Raw genomic sequence first — 21,001 nt, 5'->3', positions numbered from 1 at the left:
GGAATATGGAAATTTCTTTTTGCACAGTTCAGTTGCACAAATGATTTTGAAACATAGAAAATTCCTTTCACTTGCATTAAGGTTGGTAAATACTGCTGGAACTGTAGTTTGAGCCCAGGAAATACATCTGCTATAAGTTTTTATGGAAATGGAGATCTTGCTTCTTGTTTTAACTTTAGACAGGAGGAGAAGGGTAAAAGTAGCTTGACATTACTTGTCCATTAAATGTCTTAAATGTCAGATTAGTGTTTTCATTTTCTTCAGATAATTACCCAGAAATGGAAATGCTGCATCCTATGGTTGTACTATTTTTAGTTTTTTGAGGAACCTCTATACTGTTTTCCATAGTGGCTGCACCAAATTACATTCCCATCAACAGTGCACATGAGGTTTCCCTTTCTCCACATCTTCACCAACACTTGTCATTTTTTGTCATTTTGATAATAGCCATTCTAACAGGTGTGAGTTGATATCTCATTGTGGTTTTGATTTGCATTTCCCTAATGATTAGTGATGTTGAGAATCTTTTCAAATGCCTATTGGCCATCTGCATTTCCTCTTTGGAAAAATGTCTTTTCAGGTCCTCTGCCCATTTTTTTAATCAGGTTGTTTGGTTTTTTGCTATTGAGTTGTATGAGTTCTTTATATATTTTGGATGTTAACCCCTTATCAGATACATGATTTGCAAATATTTTCCCCCATTCAGTAAATTGATTTTCTATTTTGTTGATGGGTTCCTTTGCTATGCAGGGGCTTTTTAGTTTGATGTAGTCTTTTGTTTAGTTTTGCTTTTGTTGCCTTTGTTTTTGGTGTAAAATCCAAAAAATCATTGCCAAGACCAGTGGCAAGTAGCTTACTCTCATGTTTCCTTCTAGGAGTTTTAAAATTTCAGTTCTTACATTCAAGTCTTGATCCATTTTGAGTTATTTTTTTTGTATGGGTGGTCCAGTTACATGTTTTGCATGTTGCTGTCCAGTTTTCCCAATACCACTTATTGAAGAAACTATACTCTCCTCATTGTATGTTCTTGGCTCCTTTGTCATAAATTAATTGACCATAAGTGCATGTGTTTATTTCTGGGCTCTCTATTCTGTTCCATTGATCTGTGTATCTGTTTTTATGCCAATATCATACTGTTTTGATCACTATAGCTTTATAATATAGTTTGAAATTAGGAAGCATGATGCCTCCAGCTTTGTTCTTCCTTCTCAAGACCACTTTGTCTGTTTGGGGTCTTTTGTGGTTCTATACAAATTTTAGAATTGTTCTATTACTGTGAAAACTGCCATTGGAATTTTGATAGGGATTGCACTGAGTCTATCGACTGCTTTGGATAGTATGGAGATCTTAACAATATTAATTCTTCCAATCCATGAGCGTGGAATGTCTTTCCATTTATTTGTGTCTTCTTCAGTTTCTTTCATCAGTGCCTTATAGTTTTCAGTGAACAGGTCTTTCAGCTTCTTGGTTAAATTTATTCCTAGGTATTTTATTCTTTTTGGTGTAATTATAAATGGGCTTATTTTCTTAAATTCTCTTTCTGATAGTTTGTTATCAGTGTATAGAAACACAACAGATATATATATATTGATCTTATATCTTGCAAATTGACTGAATTCATTTAGCAGTTCTAAAAGTTTTTTTGGTGAAGTCTTTAGAGTTTTCTGTATATAGTATTATGTCATCTGCAAATAGTGACAGTTTTACTTTTTCCTTTCCAATTTGGATACCTTTTATTTCTTTTTCTTGCCTACTTGTTTTGGCTAGGACTTCCAATACTATGTTGAATAAAAATGGTGAGAGTGGGCATCCTTGTCTTGTTTCTGATCTTAGAGGAAAAGCTTTTGACTTTTCACCATTGAGTATGATGTTAGCTGTCATATATGACCTTTATTATGTTGAGTTACATTCCCTCTATTCCCACTGTCTTGAGAGTTTTTAATCATAAATGAATGTTGAATTTTGTTAAGTGTTTTCTTTATCTATTGAAATGATCATATGATTTTTATCTTCTTTTTTGTTAATGCAGTGTATCATGTTGATTGATTTGCAGAATATGAACCATCCTTGTATCTCTAGAATAAATCCAACTTGATCGTGACATATGATTCTTTTATGCAGTGTATCATGTTGATTGATTTGCAGAATATGAACCATCCTTGTATCTCTAGAATAAATCCAACTTGATCGTGACATATGATTCTTTTAATGTATTGTTGAATTCAGTTTGATGATATTCTGTTGAGAATTTTTGCCTATATGTTCATCAGAGATATTGGCCTATAATTTTCTTTTCTTGTGGTTTCCTTGTCTGGTTTGGTATCAGAGTAATGCTGGCCTTGTAAAATGACTTTGGAATCTGTTTTTTGGAAGACTTCGAGAAGCACTGGTATTAATTCTTCTTTGAATGTTTGGTAGAATTTACCAGTGAAGCTGTCAGGTCCTGGACTTTATAGAGAGTTTATAAATTACTGATTCAGTCTCCTTATCAATAATCAATCTGTTCAGATTTTCTATGTCTTCATATTCAGTCTTGGAAGTTTGTATGTTTCTAAGAATTTATCCATTTCTTCTAGGTTGTCCAATTTGTTGGCATATAATTGTTCGTAGTAGTCTCTTATGATCCTGTATATTTCTGTGGTATCAGTTGTAACATCTCTTTTATTTCTGATTTTATTTATTTTAGCTCTTTCTTATTGAGTCTGGCTAAAGGTTTATCAATTTTGTTCATTTTTTCAAAGAACCAGCTCTTAGTTTCATTGATCTCTTCTACTGTCTTTTAGTCTCTATTTCATTTACTGCTGCTCTAATATTTGTTATTTCCTTCCTTCTAGTAACTTTGGGCTTAGTTTGTTCTTTTAGTTCCTTGAGATGTAAAGTTAAGTTGTGTACTTGAGTTTTTTTGTTTCTTGAAGTAGGCATTTATTGATATGAACTTCTCTCTTAGAACTTCTGCTGCATCCATAAGTTTTGTATATAATATTTTCATTTGTCTCAAGGTATTTTTCTATTTCACTTTTGATTCTTTCTTTGACCCATAGTAGCATGTTGTACCCATAACGGTAGCATGTTGTTTAATCTCCACATATTTGTGAATATTCCAGTTTTCTCGTGTAATTGATTTCTAGTTTCATACCATTGTGGTTAGAAGAAATGTTTGATATGATTTCAGCCTTCTTAAATTTGTTAAGACTTGTTTTGTGGCCTAACATATGATCTATCCTGGAGAATGTTCCATGTGCACTTGAGAAAAATGTATGTTCTATTGCTTTTGGATGGAATGTTTTGCATGTGTGTATGTATACCTTAAGTTCATCTGATTTAACTTGTCATTTAAGGCCGATGTTTTCTTACTGTTTTCTGTCTGAATGATCTATCCATTTATGTAAATGGGTTATCAAAGTCCCCTACTATTATTTATTGCTGTTTATTTCTACCTTTAGGTCTGTTAACATTTGCTTTATCTGTTTAGGTGCTCCTACATTGGGTGCATAAATATTTTCAAATGTTATATCCTGTTGTTGGATTGACATCATTATGTAATACCCTTCTTTGTCTGTTATTACAGTCTGTGTTTTAAAGTTTATTTTGTCTGATATAAGTATAGCTACTCCAGCTTTCTTTTGGTTTCCATTTTCATGAAATATCTTTTCCCATCCCTTCATTTTCAGTCTGTGAATGTTCTTAGGTCTGAAGTGAGTCTCTTGTAGGCAGCATGTAGATGAGTCTTGTTTTTTTATCCTTTCAGTCCCTCTCTGTCTTTTGATTGGAGAAATTACTCCACTTATATTTAAAGTAATTATTGATAGATATGTTATTGCCATTTCTGTTGTTTTCTGGCTGTTTTGTGGTTCCTCTGTTCACTTCTTCTCCTCTTGCTTTCTTCCTTTGTGGTTTGATAACTTTAGTGATATGCTTAGGTTCCTTTGTTATTATGTATCTACTTTAGGTTTTTGCTTGTTGGTTACCATGAAGCTTACATGTAACAACTTATATTTGTAACATTATTTTTATGTTGATACCAACTTAAGTTTGAACACATTGTAAAGCTCTACATATTTATTCTCCCCCCCAACATTTTGTTTTCTGATGTCACATTTTACATCTTTTTATCTTGTATACCCTTACTTAAATATTGTAGTTACAGTTATTTTTTACTATTTCTGTCTTTTAACCTTCATATTAGCTTTATAAGTAATTAATTCACTACCTTTACCATATATTTATCTTTACCAGTGAGATTTATACTTTTATATATTATTAATTAGCACCCTTTCTTTTCAGCTTAAAAAAGTGCCTTTAACATCTCTTATAAGGCCAGTTTAGTGGTGATGAACTCCTTTAGCTTTTGCTGGTCTGGAAACCTCTATCTCTCCTTCAATTCTGAATGATAACTTTGCTAGATAGAGTATTCTTGGTTGGAAATTTTTGTCTTTCAGCACTTGGAATATATTGTGCCATTTCCTTCTGTCCTTTAACATTTCTGCTGAAAAATCTGCTGATAGTCTAATGGGGTTTCCCTTATACGTAATAAGTTGTTTTTCTCTTGTAGCTTTTAAGATTCTCTCCTTGTCTTTACCTTTTGACATTTTAATTATAATGTGTCTTAGTATAGATTTCTGGGTTCATCTATTTCGAATGCTCTGGGCTTCCTAGGTCTGAATTTCTGTTTCCCCAAGTTAGAACACTTTTCAGCCATTATTTCTTCAAATAAGTTTTCTTCCCCTTTCTCTTTTTTCTTTTTCTGGGACCCCTATAATGTGATGTTTAATGCATTTGATGTTGTTGCATTTAAGCTATCTTCACTTTTTTTCATTCTTTTTTCTTTTTGCTACTCTGATTGGGTGAGTTTCTTTGCCCTGTCTCAGGTTCACTGATCATTTCTTCTGCTTCATCAATCTGTTGTTGACCCCGCCCCCCGGGTATTTTTCAATTCAGTTATTCTTTAGTTCTGTGACTTCTGTTTGGAACTTTCTTATATTTTCTATCTCTGTTGAAGTTCTCACTGTGTTCATCCATTCTTCTCCCAAGTTCAGTGAGCATTTTTATGACCATTGCTGGAAATTTTTATCAGGTAAATTACTTATCTCCACTTCGCTAACTTTTTTCCTGAGCTTTTATCTTGTTCTTTCATTTAGAACATATTTCTCTATTTCTTCATTTTGCTTGATTCTATATTGGTTTCTATGCATTACATGAAACAACCACCTCTTCCAGTCTTGAACCATTGTCCTTGTGTAAGAGATGAACCTTTTCATTCAACCCTGCCCTAGCTCTTGGTTTTCTCTCAACCCTTTGTAATTGCCCAAGCAGCCTATTTTATTTTTAATAGCTCCCAGTAGTTGAGGATGTACCAAGATTAGTCAGTGTCCCAAAGGGGAGAGAGCTCAGTCAGTACCTTTTATTCAGGCTGATTGGAAACCAGGTCCTCAGGCAGCAGCTTTTCAAGAACGAAAATATATGCAGTCCTCTAGGACTGCAAGCATAAGCATGCTGGCCCCCAGAGCCAAGCCATCTGGAGGTGTCCTCTGGCAGCAGTCACAAAAATTGGGACTCCAAGTGGGTGTATAAACTCCTTTCTGGGAGATACCACTGTTCTGTAGTCATGCATAGGGGAGTGAAAAGATGGTGTCCCCTGGGTACCTTCTTTGAGAGCACCTCCATAACCTCTAGGTGTGTGCCAAACCTGAAGCCTGCCCCCAGGTCTGAAGTTCCTGGATGAGCAAATAGGCCACTTTTACAAAAAGACTGGGGGTGTGTTTCAGTCTGCTGTCTGTGCAATATCCTAGGGATGGTAGTCTTCTAAGAACTGTCTGTATAATTGTTACCGTCCTGTGGGACCCAGGAATGCAAGCCCCCCTGGTCAGGCGATCAAGGGGCATTCCCTGGGTGACAGCTGCAAAAACTGTGTCACCAAATGTAAAAACCAGTGCACCAGAGGTGTGTAGAGCCTCCCCTCCAGGAGATAGAGACACTCTGGAGCACAGCAGAGGGAAAGCACAAAAATGGTGCCCACTAGCTGAAGCGGGGCAGAGGGGGAGTACAAAGGTGGCATCCACTGAAAAAAGGAAAAGAAGAGAAAGAAAAAGAGGAGGGGAGGAAAAGGAAAGAAAGAAGAAAAAGTAAAAGATGACACCCATCAGAAAGGGGGGGAAAAAGATGGTGCCTGCAGGCTTTAGCAGTGCAGAGGAAAGTAGGAAGATAGTGTCCACGAGCCTCTGTCCTGGGGAGTATCCCAGCAGACCCCTGCCCCTTAGACCAATGCTTTAAAATTAGTAAATGAATCTCTTTCACATGAAGTCTGGGTGCTTTTCAAAGGGCTGCTTGTGGACTGAGCTCTGGGGTGGGTGATCCTGGGCGTAAGCCGTTTAAGAACCCTCCCTCAGGGCTTCGCTGGTGGTGCAGTGGTTAAGAATCCACCTGCCAGTGCAGGGGACACAGGTTCAAGCCCTAGGCCAGGAAGATCCCACATGCCACAGAGCAACTAAGCCCATGCACCACAACTACTGAGCCTGTGCTCTAGAGCCCACGAGCCACAACTACTGAGCCCGTGCACCTAGAGCCCATGCTCCGCGACAAGAGAAGCCACTGCAGTGAGAAGCCCGCGCACAGCAGTAGCCCCCACTCTCCACAGCTAGAGAAAAGCCTGCGCACAGCAACAAAGACCCAGTGCAGCCAAAAATAAAATAAATTTTAAAAATTTAAAAAAAGGAACCCTCCCTCAGTTCCACAAAGCCACACATGTCTCATGGCATGAGACATGTTGGTCTTCAAAGTGAGATGTTTTGGGGGCTCATCCCTCAGATGCCAGATCTTAAAAGTTGGGGTGACCTATGTGGGGTATGAATCCTTCACTCCTTCTGGGGAAGCTCTGGGTTTTGAGTTTCTTCCTGACTATGGGTCATTGCACGAGGGGTGGGGTTTATGGTGAGATAGTGTCTCAGCCTTTTCTACCCACTTGCATGTAGTTTCCTTCTCATTTGCCCAATGTAACAGGATGTAGTTTCCTTCTCATTTGCCCAATGTAACAGGGTCTCTCCGCCAGTTTTGAGGGGTTATTGAGAGGAAATTGTTCCATATATAGCTGTTGATACAGTGTATCCATGGAAGGAGGTGAGTTCAAGGTCTTCCTACATCACCATCTTGCTAAAATTTCTAATTAAGGGTTTTTTGTTGTGGTTATTTATTACTCTTTAATAATCTATAAGCACAAACTTTTAAGAATTACAATTTTTAATATTCAGTTCCATAATTTAAGCATGAAGAAACTCTAGCTTGAATCTTGCCAGAATTGTTTAGGAAAGCTGGATGTACATGAATTTCATTTGCTCTGCATTTACATCATCCTAATCTTTTTTATAACAATTGCATGTTTTTTCATCAGCCTTTGACATTTAGAAAGTAAGAGCTATGCATTAAAACCTCTGCAAGAAAGTAAACTTTAATGAAATTTTTTTTCTCTCAGTCCCAAAGGGAACTTGAACTCTAAAATTGACTGTTGTATATAATAAAAGGCATGGCTGCAGCTGAAAGCATTTATAATAAAGTACAGAACTCAATTTCTACTTTATCCTCTGTCTACATTCATCAGATAGCTGGGTATATAACTTTATGATAGAGCATTCTTCCTAAGAAGTGTGTGAAAGCTAAAAAAATCAAATAAATCTGGTTTCGAAATAGTGAAACCAGATTAAATGTGAGGAAACTAGACTGAGTACAACTACTCAACATATATAAAGATACATATTAAACAAACATTTGCACAGATTGACATTGCTGGCCTACAGGAACCCCCTTCTGGGTTTAAGAATAAGGTTCAGTTTCCTTTTCTGTTTTTTAAAATGGTGGAGGTTGGGAGTGTCAGGGCAGAAAGGAAGTGCTTTAGTTAAGCAGAGTCTGGTATTCCTTCCTGTCTGCATACTTCCTGAAGGCTGTTACACAGATGGAGAAAGGGTGTGGGGAGGAGGTCCTCTTTGTGGAGAGGAGATTGGTGTCTTAGCAGCTTTAATCAAGATTGCTATGACCTATATGCCCTGAGCAAAGTAGCACTTTTCATACACTATCCTATTTAATCCTCTCAATAAGGCTTTGAGGTGTAGGTAATTTTCTCATTTTAAAATTGAAGAAAAAGGGTAAGTAACGTGCACAAATTAGTGTTTGAGCCAGGAGTCTAAGTGGGCTCCTGACTGCAGAACCAAAGACCTTTACACCTGGATGTATGCACATTAATGATGCACTGACTCTATCCTGAGGAAGCCAAGGGTGGATGATGGTCTGAAGGCTTTTCAGTAAAATGTTACTTATTTGATTATCCTCCCACGATTTGGCTTTTTTAGTATTTGGTTTAAGTTGGTTACGCTAAGGAAATAAACAGTATAAAACACTTGTTTGAAATGAGCATTTGACACTGCCGATCGTGTCCTCCCTGAAAAGATCATCTCCTTCATTGTTCCGTTGTCAGGGAGTGCTGAGTAGCTGAACGTCATCTCTGGCATCTTGGTTGCATGTCAGGACCACACAGCTGAAGTGTATTGACTAATCCCATGCACTGTCCCTAGAGAAAATTGAGTCTAACCCTGTGTGGTCGCCACCTGGGAGTTATGGCCTTTCAAATCTCAGCGCTGTTAACCTTAACTGCAAGCTGTTTTGAATCTGCCCCACACAGGTGCATGCTTCGGGCATCAGCCAGAGATTTGGGCAGGATTTATACACAATGTTTGGGGCTCCCACTATTCAGTTTTCTCCTTTCTGGGATTCGCCCCCCCCTCACTTTCCAGCTGCTCTGGTTACCTCCATCTCTATTCTCTAGTTTTTTCAAGCCAGTAAGAGTGCAGATTTCTCTCCCAATTTTAGTCACCCCTACACCCTGGGGCCCGTCCTCTGGCTGAAAGCTGTAAAAATAGGAAACTCACCCAGTGCCATGCCATTCCCTTCTTCCAAGCATCAGACTTTTACCTCCACTGTCTATCTTCTTTTGGTTACTCTTTAGTGCCTTCAGGTAGGCCTTTATATTTTTCTTTAATTTTGTCCAGAGTTTATAGTTGTTACCTGTGCGTATGTGTTGAGGTCCAGAGGACACACACAGCAGAAAGGTCCAAAAGGAACCTTAATGAGCTGTCTTTTTAAGTATCAAATTCTGTGCAAATCAATCAGTTTTCATGTTAAAATTAGATACAGCTGACATCAAAAATGTCTTAGAATTATGATCTCACAAAATCATGATTCACTGTTGACCTTTCTTACTTCTGCCTGTTTTGTTCATACTATCTTCACCACCTAAATGTCTCCTCAGTTCAATTACTGTTTGAGAATGATTTATTGAGTAGTTAACTTCATGCAAGTCGTGGTGCTAGATCCTCTACCTATTGAAATCGTGTTCATTCAAAATTCACATCAAATGCACATGACTCCAGGATCACTCCCTCACTCCTAATCGGTAGATAGATGTGCTTTATTGTTCTTCTGAATATCTTTGATGTTTTGTTCCCCCCTTATGACATTTTATTTATTAATATACTTGCTTTCCCCTCACCCCCCCCATCACCAGCCTTGTTCCCCCATTAGATTGTAAACTTTACCATGGCAAGGGCAAGTCTCACTCATGTTTGTATCCATCCATGCTTCCTTAAACATGCTTTTTAAAGTCAGGAAACAAAAAGATACATGAAAGTCTTTGCAGTTGGAAAAAAGGGGGGGAATATAGAACACTAGTTTCCTATATCTCTATCCTCAGTAGTAGAGTGGAACATCAGATAATAAAGCATTCTTGTTTCTAGAGAGCAACTTAATAGAGACAACTCTTCTTCCCCTAATTCTTCTTCTCCTTCCTCTTTGTTTACCTCCTCCTCTTCCTCTTTCCCCTTCTCCTCTCCTCTCTCCTTTTCTCCTTCCTTTCTTTTTCTCACTATTTAATTGTGATCTAATTTAATCTTCAACTTTCTTTGTATGCTTAGTCTCCGCTTCAAAATGGGATATGTGTTGGTATGAAACCCTTTTGCTTTAATTTGTTATAGTTCAGTAAGGGATCCCTTCTTTTACCTATGAAAATTTAGTGCCAGAACTTAACTAAATAGCACAGTGATGTCTCCAAGATAGTTAGGCGAATAACCCAAATGTTTGATTCTTCCTTAATTTATAAACTACTGAGCCATAGTAATGAACGAACTGTAAAATGAGAACTGTAGAAATAAGATTAAGTGAATTAAATTATTTTCCCTAATAATCTCACTTCTTCCTTAGATTCAGGTCAGAAGACATTTAAAAGGAGAAGATCCATCATAAACTGGGCCTTCTGGCGGGGCTCTAGCACTCACCTGGATAACTTGCCCATGTCACCAACATCTCCTGTGCCAGGACAGCTCTTTGGGGTTTCTCTGCCAAATATCTGTGAGAACGACAATCTGCCCAAAGCTGTCTTGGTAAGTCTCATTTTGGCCTGTAACACTAACAGGAAAGGAGGTTTAGGAAAGGAGAGCTCAGGGAGGTAAATCTATCCCCAAATGGAAAATTATAGACACCCATGGCTCTGGCTGAGAATCTTTATTATTACTTCAAAGAATAAAAATCTGATTAAGCTATTGCAGAGTCATAAGGCAGACATAATGGGGAGAGATGATCTAGTCTACTGGTTTCAGGGAAAAGCCACATAAACCTGCTCAGATAAATTAGAATCTGCTTTGTAGAAAGAGAATCCACATTAGCCCTCACATTTCTCCCACAGCCTTTCTTGAACCCTACATTGTTCAGAAAGTCTCATTTAATCACTTTAGCAACAGAGACTAAATCTTATATTTCTATACTAAATCTTATATTTGTATTCTAGGTCTTTAAGCATAAAGATACATCTGCTGGCATTTAATTATCTTTTGTATGTAGAAGAGATCAAATGCAAGCCATTGAGTATTATTGTCTCTGGTTAATATAGTAAATGATCACTGTTAAGCAACATTCATTGAGTGTCCACTATCCTCCAAGCACTATGCTAGATGCCTGGCACTTTTTCCTGTATTGTGCATCTATTGTACTAGTCTAGCCACTTTATTCCTTATCCGTCACAACAGATTTAGAGGGTAGTTACCATCATCATCATCATCATCACCATCATTCCTACTTTACAAATTAAAGGGAAAAAAACCCTCGAGTTTACCAAAGGTCACACAATAAATACGTGTCATAGCTAGGTTCCAGATCCCATGGGTTGCTCGTCTCCAACACCTATTCTTTTCCTACATGGCAAGCAGAGGACACACAGAAAGAAAGAAAGTAAAATGAAAGGTTGAAGAGAATGGAATGGAATGGAATGAAGAAAACTTCCTGGAAGAGATGATTTTGGAGGCTGATTTTAAAAGAAGGAAGTAAATACAGGAAGTAGAATAAAATGTAAAGTCATATAAAAAGAAAGACAAGCAAGTGGAGAGTGAATTTGGCAAGAGCATTTCCATATTATGGGAAAAGAGTCCGTATTAGAGAATAATGGGGAAAGAGTAGTTAGGGAGGAGAGAGACAAGTTAACAGGTACCTTGAAGTGACTGTTGGTTCACTGAAAAAAGACAGTCTCATTAAAGCAAGCGTTTAAAGTAAAGTGTTTTAGATGTTGAATATAGCAAGAATAAATAGGAGAAAGAGATTTAAAGATAGCAAAAAACAAATTGACTTTAAATCTCTAGGAGGCCATCTAGCCCCAATCCTTCAGGGCTTCCCCCTGTTATACCCTAGCCTCTGGCAGCTGGACAGGGCAAATGTATGTTCCCTTGCTTGTTATGCATGAGGTGCCATTTTGATTTTTTTCCCCTTGTTCCCCATAGGATATGCTTTTCTTTCTTAACCAAAAAGGACCCCTCACAAAAGGCATCTTCAGACAGTCGGCCAATGTGAAATCCTGCAGAGAGCTGAAAGAGAAACTGAATTCTGGAGCTGAAGTACAACTAGACTGTGAATCTATTTTCGTGATAGCATCTGTCTTAAAGGTAGGGAAAGTTCTCCCTTCATCCACCCCACAGCATAGCTCTGGAGAAAGACAACTGGTTTCTCTCACTATAACATTATCCCCATCTGCAAAGGACCATAATAGAATTAGAATCTTAAAAAGTGTTAATAACACAAAGTCACATTGGCATTTAAAAGCCACTGCTAATGATATGGTATGTCAGATAGGCTTTTTAAAATTTTTTCATCCCACAGCACTGTCCTCATCTTCACGTCTGCCAATCCCATGCAAAAAAATTAAATAAAAATTAAAAATAATCATAACACACAGCATGTTTACCAAAGTAAACATCCTGATGACTTTCTCACAATCTCACTATCTTCCTAATAAAGGCGAAATTTTCAGAAGTAAACTTTTATTAAACTTTGAAACAGAGTTTACCAGAGTAAACAAACATTTGCCTAACAACTGAAACAAAAAATTGCTCACTGAGACCACTGAAAATTCCATTCATTTATACAGTCTCCCCCTAATGCCTTTTAAAAGTAAAGTTGGAGTAGGAATGACTCCAACATCCAGTCCTTCTTTTATGAAATCCTTACCACATTTGGCATTCTTAAAGATTCTCACCCTTCATCCCATGTGTGTCTGGCATTTCACAGTAAGCTTCTTTGCTGCAAATATTTTTGCCACATAACTCATTGGCCACAGGTCAACTTTACCATAAAAAATAAAATAACTGGTTGGTTTTGACATACACAATATAAAAATCATGACAGGTGATGATGACTGGTCCCAAGAGTTGGTTTCATATTTTGAAACACACTACATTGGAGGTGAAGGAGGCCAAGGACCTTGAAGGCATAGCATGAACCCACATTTCCCCTAGAACTTAGGAACATTTATCAATGGACAAATGACAGTATGCCAAAAACATACAATGGTGTGGAAGGCTTTCACAAGCACTCAGGCACAAATATGCATCCTAGTACATAGTATTTGAAACCTGGTGCCTCTCTTAATGAAGGAAGAAATTTTAGCAAAAAAGAAAAAGTGTGATGCTGAACAAGAGACGAATCAACAAGCAAAAAAAATGTATAAAGTACTATGAACGAAAGACTTGGAAGACAAGTGCTTAAGTACAACCCACAAAATAATGTCAGTTCGTTGCGCAGTATTGCCATGAATCTACACACATTTTAAATGCGTTCAGATATTTTGCATTTCACAATAAAGTCTTTAATTTTGTTATTCTCGTGTTTCATTATATCCTTTTTAATGTTCCTCATTTATTTTTTGTTATTTTACCTTTTATGGTAGAATTGCCTTACAGCCAATTCATTATTTGGTAAAAGTTTTTGCAGCAAAAATGCTTGTGGCAGATAAGCTTACTTATGGCAAAAAAACCCTAGAACCCACCCCTGTGGTTACTTAACTCACATCCACAGTTGAGTTAGACTTCTAAAATGTTTTCCTCCTCACATTCTTGAAAATGCCTCACATTTTTGGAAAACCTAGAGTCAAAACCAGCTTTTAGCAGAGGTTTTGGCCTCAGCAATAGCTTCTGCAGACCAGCATCAGGCTCCCATCTCCCAGCAGGGTTGGAATGCACCAGAGCTAGGGGTGGAGACAGTGCCCCAGCCTGCATCCCAGGGCCTGGAGCATAAAAACCAAATTAAGGAAAACATGGTGAAGAAGACTCTTGCATATCCCTACTGCTGGTCAGTTGCTTACAGAATCATACTTCATGACTTAATGAACAATCAGATGTCTCTTGGTAAAAGGGCCATGTCTGCTCTTAAACAATCCCTGCCATGGACTTTCACAATAAAGTATCACTCAGAAGAACTGGAGAATTGGAGCTAGGGTCATGTAATTTATTTTACACAGGATTTGTGATTACCCTTCAATCCTGGAGTACAATAAAAGTATGTATGGTGTGCTTAGCCACATACATGCAGATATATGCATGATGAATTTTTTTTCATATAATTAGGCTTTCTCCCATCTCTTAATTTAAGAAGTTAAAGCCTATGTTTTAGAAAATTTTCCTTACTATGCTATTCATCACAGCACTATGCTTCTTAAAACTTTGTACTAAATTGTTGAGGCTATTACAAAGAAGTATGGTTCTAGAAGAGTTAAACTGTATTTCAGATTGAAGAAATTGTACTTATAGAGGAATAAACAAAAGACAGAAAGTAATCCAAATGATTGAAAAGTCTGGCTAGATGGGTTCCAACTAATTAAAGTTTCATAATCATATAACTGTGTTTTACTCTCATTTCTTCCAAGTGGTTGCAGGAAAGGGAAACTTTTTGCCGAAAGTTTTTGAGCTTTTGTTTTGTTTTGTTTCTTGTTTTTAAGACTATTTGGAAGTGATACTTAAGTTTTCCTTTAATGTTTTGCTTATACTGGTTTTGTTTAAATATAAGCTTAACCTTCAAACTATAATTGGAAGAAAATTGCTTGAGATACTGTAATTTTGATCCATCAGACCTTTGAGGAAAAGTTCATTTTTAATCCTAGGAATCTCATCTCAAATTAATATGGGCATTCTGCTGATGGCTTGGGTTCTGGTTTTGGAGGGGAGGAGGCTTTCCTCTGAGTGCTAAGAGTTGGTGATTGTAATTCAGAACCAGCTCTCACATCCTTTCTCAGACCGATGGTGGTTGTTATTTCGCAACTTGTTATTCCAGCTGTGGAGAGTTCATTGAGATGTTACAAGTTATTATCTTTCAAGTGTAGGTTTTAAGATTTAATGATGTTTTTCTTCAAAACAGATCATAAGTATTTTTTCCACTGAGATTTAAAAAGAGAGGCATTGTCACTGCCCCAATTTGAAATAACAGATTTTGGCTCTTCTGACTCTGACTTTTAAAGTAGGTGCAGCAACTAAAATTAGTCTGAAATTGTGAAAATTCGGTAGCTTTACCCAAAAGAAAGAGGTAACTTTTGTGATGACACATCTGAATCACAAGTATCCAGGTACATTTCTGCTGAAAAATATAATAGAACAGAGAAAGACTTTGTATCAATCATCTTCCTACTTGTTAACTACTCTAAAACAAATGTATGATAATAGGTAACATGACTACAAAGAGGTTTATAAAAATTATTTTAGAATCTCAGTTATAGTTAGTTGACCTTCCCTTGTCCTTCACTAATATTTGACCATATGACAAATAGCAACAGTTCAGTAATGACCTCGACTATGTCTGGGACTGTGCTTGGCATTAAGGTGTATGATGTAGAAGGTGAGGGTCTGATCCTGCCCTGAAGGAGCTAATAAGCTAGTGGCGGACATGCTCACCTAATTAGCTAACTGCAACACTTAGGTATCACAGCTTCCATCTTAGTAATAAAAACATGACATATAAGCAACAAGTTGTGCATTGCCGTTTTAAAGCACATAGATGATGTTGCTCATTCGATTTTCCAGCAAGGATTAAAATTATTCAATTGCAGACTTTCACCTATCTCCATGTTGTAGGCAGGAACTTGCAAAAGGATAGTCAACCATGGGTACAGTGCTTAGATATGAAATTGAGTTTTGTCTGCCTGAAGTTTACTAAGGTGGAGATCAGACTTTGCAAGCTTGGCTTGTTAGAACCATGCCAAAAGCAGCAGAGAGAGTTGGCCTAGATCAGAAAGGAACATAGGACCAAGACCAAAATTAGTTCATTTTTAAGCCTTTTATTAACATATGTCAAACAACAAACTCCATTGATTATATCCTACTTGTGTCATAGTCTGGTTTCACCACACCTAGCCCTGCCAGTGGCCTCAAAATAAAAGGCTCTCAAAGGCCAGACAAGATAATGTACCAGGGACATTTTTTTTTTTTTGCGGTACGCGGGCCTCTCACTGTTGTGGCCTCTCCTGTTGTGGAGCACAGGCTCCGGACGCGCAGGCTCGGCGGCCATGGCTCACGGGCCCAGCCGCCCCGCGGCATGTGGGATCCTCCCGGACCCGGGCACGAACCTGTGTCCCCTGCATCGGCAGGCGGACTCCCAACCACAGCGCCACCAGGGAAGCCCCCAGGGACATATTATTTAATGTACATTAGGCATGGGGTGCTGTCCTAGGCTCCCAGAGCCCAGTCATAGTCTGGAGTGCTTTCTCCCCATGATACATGAGAGCCCTTCTATGGGGAATATAAGGAGAAATTCTAAGTACCTCTGGATGGAATTATTCACCAATGCCACTGGAATATAAAGTTCTAAAATAACAGGGACTTGGTTTTATTTACTACTCTATCCCTAGCACCTTAAACAGTGCCTGGAACATATGAATAAATATGTATAGAATGATTGGATGACTGATTACCACATTATGAATCTCACAAATATCTTCATGCATTTCTTTTAACTAGTGAAATAAAAAGGATTTAGGATGGTTTGCCAGACCCTGCCATGTTATACTAATTTGCTAAAATGTACACACACAGGAGGTTTCATCCCAAACAGGTTGTCCATTATCTTTACCACTATAGTCCAGAATCCAATTTCCCTCTGTTTTTTGTTAGAAAAATATCAAAGCATGCATTTCTATATGTGCACATCATTGAAGGGTTAGCACAGAGCTCTGTGTATTCCAAAGAAGGGACACCTTAACTGTACTTTCCAATAACGTGTCTTCTTTGTAATTTCTCTCATATATAATTAGCATGAGAATAACAATTTAAAATATTTATTTTTCCCTCTATATAAGGATTTTCTACGAAATATTCCAGGAAGTACTTTTTCGTCAGATCTCTATGATCATTGGGTCTGTGTAATGGATCAAGGAAATGATGAAGAGAAAATACATGCAGTTCAAAGGTAATTATTCTAATTTGGTCATTTCTCAGAAATACTTTTTAAAAAACTTACATTTTATAAGTTTGTCTATTAATGTAATATGACTACCAAAGTCAAATCCATGAGGACCAGTTTAAAAATAGATTTATGCTAGCTACTGTCATTGTTATTGTTTTTTACCCCTAACCTTATTAACGTGGAATACTCTACCATTGTACACCTTCTGTATATCTGAATCTGATAGGAGCTGAAACCCATTAGACCAATAGCTAACACAGTAGACCCAATCTACAATTTATAATCTTAGTTTTGGTAAATATTTAACTAAACAGACAATTCCTTATATACTTCACTTAGCAACTGAATTCACATAGAGAAAATTCCTTCCCCTCAGGGAACTAAGTCTAGTCGAATAGATAGAATAGATGAAACAAAGAATAACAGTGTAGTATAATCAGTGAAAGAGATATATGAAGAAGGATATGTGGGAATACTACAGAGAGAAAAGTGTATTGTCTGTATTCATGCAAAGAATGCATTGTCTGTATTCATGCAAAGGTAAGTTGCTGGCAGGACTCACCATCCTGATTCCTGAATATTTCCTGCATTATAAGAGAAGCAATACTTCCAGCTCTCTGAAAACCCAAGAATCCCAATGTCATTTATTTGCCTATGCTTGTTTAGTACAGGTTTTTCTTGAGCAGCTTTCAAATACAAATTATTATCTACACACTGCTATTGATAGACACCTTTTATCAGTAGAAGAAAATAGTATAACTGTTGAAGACACCAGAATCAAAGCCATGTAACAAAATTCTATCTCTGCATCCATTAAGGTTTGGTGGAAACCATTCAGAGGTAGTGAACATCAGATTTTGTATTTTGTTGCTCATTGTCTAAAACTTTATATTCTACAAACTGTTAAATGGGTGATTTTTTTTTAAAGAGGGTAGACTTATGGCTTTCATACAAATACAAAATTAACACATGTGAAAGATTTTATTTAAAACATTAATTAATGAGAGAACTAGTAAGATATTACTGCCAGTTCGAAGGAGATTTCAAACTATCAATACCACAACTTACATAGTTAACTCAGAAATGCTGAAATGAATTTACAAGTAGATGCAAAACTGACTTTTACTACTGGGGCACGGGGGTGTATGTACAAATAAACCATTTATCTCTCCACCAGACAGAATTTTCCAGTCTATAGACAAGTGTTAAGTGCACTGCTGTCAGTAATCTACAGTTTTCAGAGTTGTAAAATAACTCAAAGGTTTAGGGCCCCCATAGAATCAGATACCCTAGAGCAGGGGTCCCCAACCCCTGGGCCATGGACCAGTAGCAGTCTGCGGCCTGTGAGGAACCGGGCCGCACAGCAGGAGGTAAGTGCGCGGTGGGTAAGCAAGCGAAGCTTCATCTGCTTCTCCCCATCGCACCCCATCGCTCACATTACCGCCTGAACCATCACCCCAACCCCACTGTCCATGAAAAAATTGTTGCCCATGAAACCGGTCCCCGGTGCCAAAAAGGTTGGGGACCACTGCCCTAGAGTATGATAGACAGTGCCTCACTTTCCATTGAATACATTCAGTAATCTTTTGGTCCATTTCAGTATCTTTCATAATTTGTCCCTACAAAACTGTACTCATTGTCAGTCCATAGTGCCGAAAAAACACCTCTCTGCTGTTTATGCAACAGGAGTCAGATTACCCAGTGTAACCCCAGGTTACAGATTCTTGCTGGAAAAAAGCAACAAGCATGACTATCAGCATATGTTTTCTGTATGGTAGTAAAAATCATTTTTAGTGAATGTTCATTTAAAATTCCTTACCAATTACAAAATAGGAACAGTAGGAAAAATACTATCGTAAGCTTGACTTATGTGTGATAGTAACACCAGTGAGATAAAGAGATGTGGGACAAAACTGATCTCGGAAGATGTGGGAGCAGAGCATAAGCTCTTAGAATGGACCTGGGAGTCTTCGTAGCTGAAGTTTGGGTTTTTACCAAGAGACAGAATCCTTGTGTTGCCACTTGGAAGTAAAGGAGCATATTAAGTATAACTGTTTAATTTCATCAGAAAGTTTTTTGGGGTATTGGTTGAGAATATTCTGGAATGTTACAGGATTTGCATAAGACACATTGTACCAGTTTCAGGTAAATATTTCAGGCAGCATTTTTTTATGAACCATTTTTCTGCATTCTTTCACATTTTCATTGGATTGTGAAGGCAGTGTACAAAATAAATAAATAAATCTCCAGTGCTCACTTTCTCTCCTATGTACAGGCAGTCCTCACTTTGCATGTACCATGTTAACACACTTTCCTGTACATCTCAACTGTGAAAAGCAAGGGCTGCCTGGCTATACAAGTTTTCTATGAAATGTTTGCTTAAAGAGTGCATTTTTCTGTCTTTAGGCTATTAGACCAGCTTCCAAGAGCCAATGTTATTCTCCTAAGGTATCTTTTTGGGGTATTATACAACATTGAGCAACATTCCTCATCCAATCAGATGACTGCATTTAATTTAGCAGTGTGCATCGCTCCAAGCATTCTTTGGCCTCCTACTTCCTCCAGCCCAGAACTAGAAAACGAATTTACAAAAAAGGTAATGAAGTTTTTCATTTTTATGCTGTGAGGGACCAAGTCCCCATTTTGAACCTAACATTCAGGGTATTAATTCTGAAAGATATTTTCTTAAATAACTTCAGTACATACCCTTATAAATTTGAGTTCATTGAGTGTTTTATCCTATCCTGGTAGACTGTAGAAAGGTGATTTCTTGAGCAAAAAAGTGATAGCAGTTGGATTACTTCCCTTTTCCCTTTCAGGAGGAAAACCAACTATGACTGACTGACTTAAACCATAGAGTGATAAGAAAGCAGTTGATATGATTTTAAAAAGAAATAAGGACTTTGGAATTTGACAGGTCAGGGTTGGATTCTCAGCCCTACCACTTGCCAGATGTACAATCTTGGGCAAAATTAGTTACATTGATCCACAGTGTCCTCATCTAAAAAATGGAGGTGTTGATAATATCGACATAGTTCATACAGTAGTTACTTGAAATCACACTCATGTAGGGCCTGGTGGTTAGTACAGGGGTGGGGGTATCGGTTCCCCTTGCTCCCAACATTCTGCCTGCTCCTTTGCCTCAGCTGTTGGGGCAAGAAAACTATGTAAAGGTTCCGGTATATCCCATGGAGGCACAAAGCTCCCTAGTAAAATCTTACCTCTTCCCCCAAGCACCTCCAGTTAGGGAGCCTAAGGGAAGAGACTAGTCAGGCAAAATGCAAGTTTTCTCTCCAGCTGTCTCTCTCCTTCACAATAAATCCACAGAGGATACCTACCCACTTCCCACGCTTATGACACCTGACTTTTACATAAGAAATGCATTTTATAAATGTTCATCTAATGATGCTTCATGAATTTTAATGAGAAGGTTTATTTCTTCACCCCAAATGCCCTATAGAGAATACTTAAAATTACTCTAATTTTAAAGACAGAGCTATTGGCATAAAAATGTTAGCATTAAGCCAAGGCCACACATAATAACAAATAATAACTTTAGTCCACTGATTAAAGTTAATTTCTATGCTCAAACTACTCTTGAAAGTATTATAGTTTGTTAGAGGAAACTGTATTGTATACTTTTAAAGCAGACATGAATTTTTCTCAGGATTCTTTTGCATTTTTTGTTAGAATCAGGATTCATATATGAAATGTGATTTATAGACATGCTATATGAGAAGTAGCAGTTCATTTTTGTCCCTTTTTTGTACAGGTTTCTCTTCTTATACAATTTCTGATTGAAAATTGCTGTCGGATATTTGGAGAAGAAATCACTTCCCTCTTGGGAGAGGTTTCAGTGAGATGTGATACTAGAGAGAATGCCTCAGGTATTGTGAATAATTGGATTGTTTTTTGTGGGAAACAGACACACATCTGTGAAGATCAGCTGGGACAGTGGTTATCCTGGAGCCCACAGCAGCTCAGGTGAAGGTGCCTCTCACCTGGGTTAGTGGGCCTAGGACTTCTGCTCCTTCCTTAGAAGGCCTGCTAATAGGTCAGAGTATGTTAACACTGTGGTAGTGTTAAGAAATGTATAAGACAAGGTTCCAAACTCCAAGAAGTTGTTAGTGGCAGCATTATATGGTATGATGTTTTTAACCTTTCTTTAAATAAAACTTTACAAGGAACCCCAATATGAATAACACAGCTGCTGTGGTTGAAACTGGAGTAGGAGGCCCAGAGGCAGTAGAGGCAG

General features: G+C 37.8%; 1 protein-coding gene across 1 annotated transcript in view; it reads left to right on the top strand.

Annotated features, from left to right (window-relative positions):
• The window catches only part of ARHGAP20 (Rho GTPase activating protein 20), a 161,420-nt gene that overhangs the window by 121,804 nt on the left and 18,615 nt on the right, over positions 1-21,001 (top strand). Inside the window, exons 10-14 of the mRNA XM_022561561.2 lie at positions 10,240-10,418; positions 11,805-11,966; positions 16,640-16,749; positions 19,153-19,342; positions 20,519-20,633. Of these exons, the coding sequence (XP_022417269.2) occupies positions 10,240-10,418; positions 11,805-11,966; positions 16,640-16,749; positions 19,153-19,342; positions 20,519-20,633 (756 nt within the window). The remainder of the gene's footprint in view (positions 1-10,239; positions 10,419-11,804; positions 11,967-16,639; positions 16,750-19,152; positions 19,343-20,518; positions 20,634-21,001) is intronic.

This window comes from Delphinapterus leucas, chromosome 7, assembly GCF_059928025.1.
Source record: "Delphinapterus leucas isolate spDelLeu-1000000601 "Yukka" chromosome 7, BTC_Dleu_Yukka2, whole genome shotgun sequence".
Taxonomy (NCBI): domain Eukaryota; kingdom Metazoa; phylum Chordata; class Mammalia; order Artiodactyla; family Monodontidae; genus Delphinapterus; species Delphinapterus leucas.
Note: the sequence above shows the minus strand (reverse complement) of the source record. Positions and strands in the feature narration are given on the sequence as shown.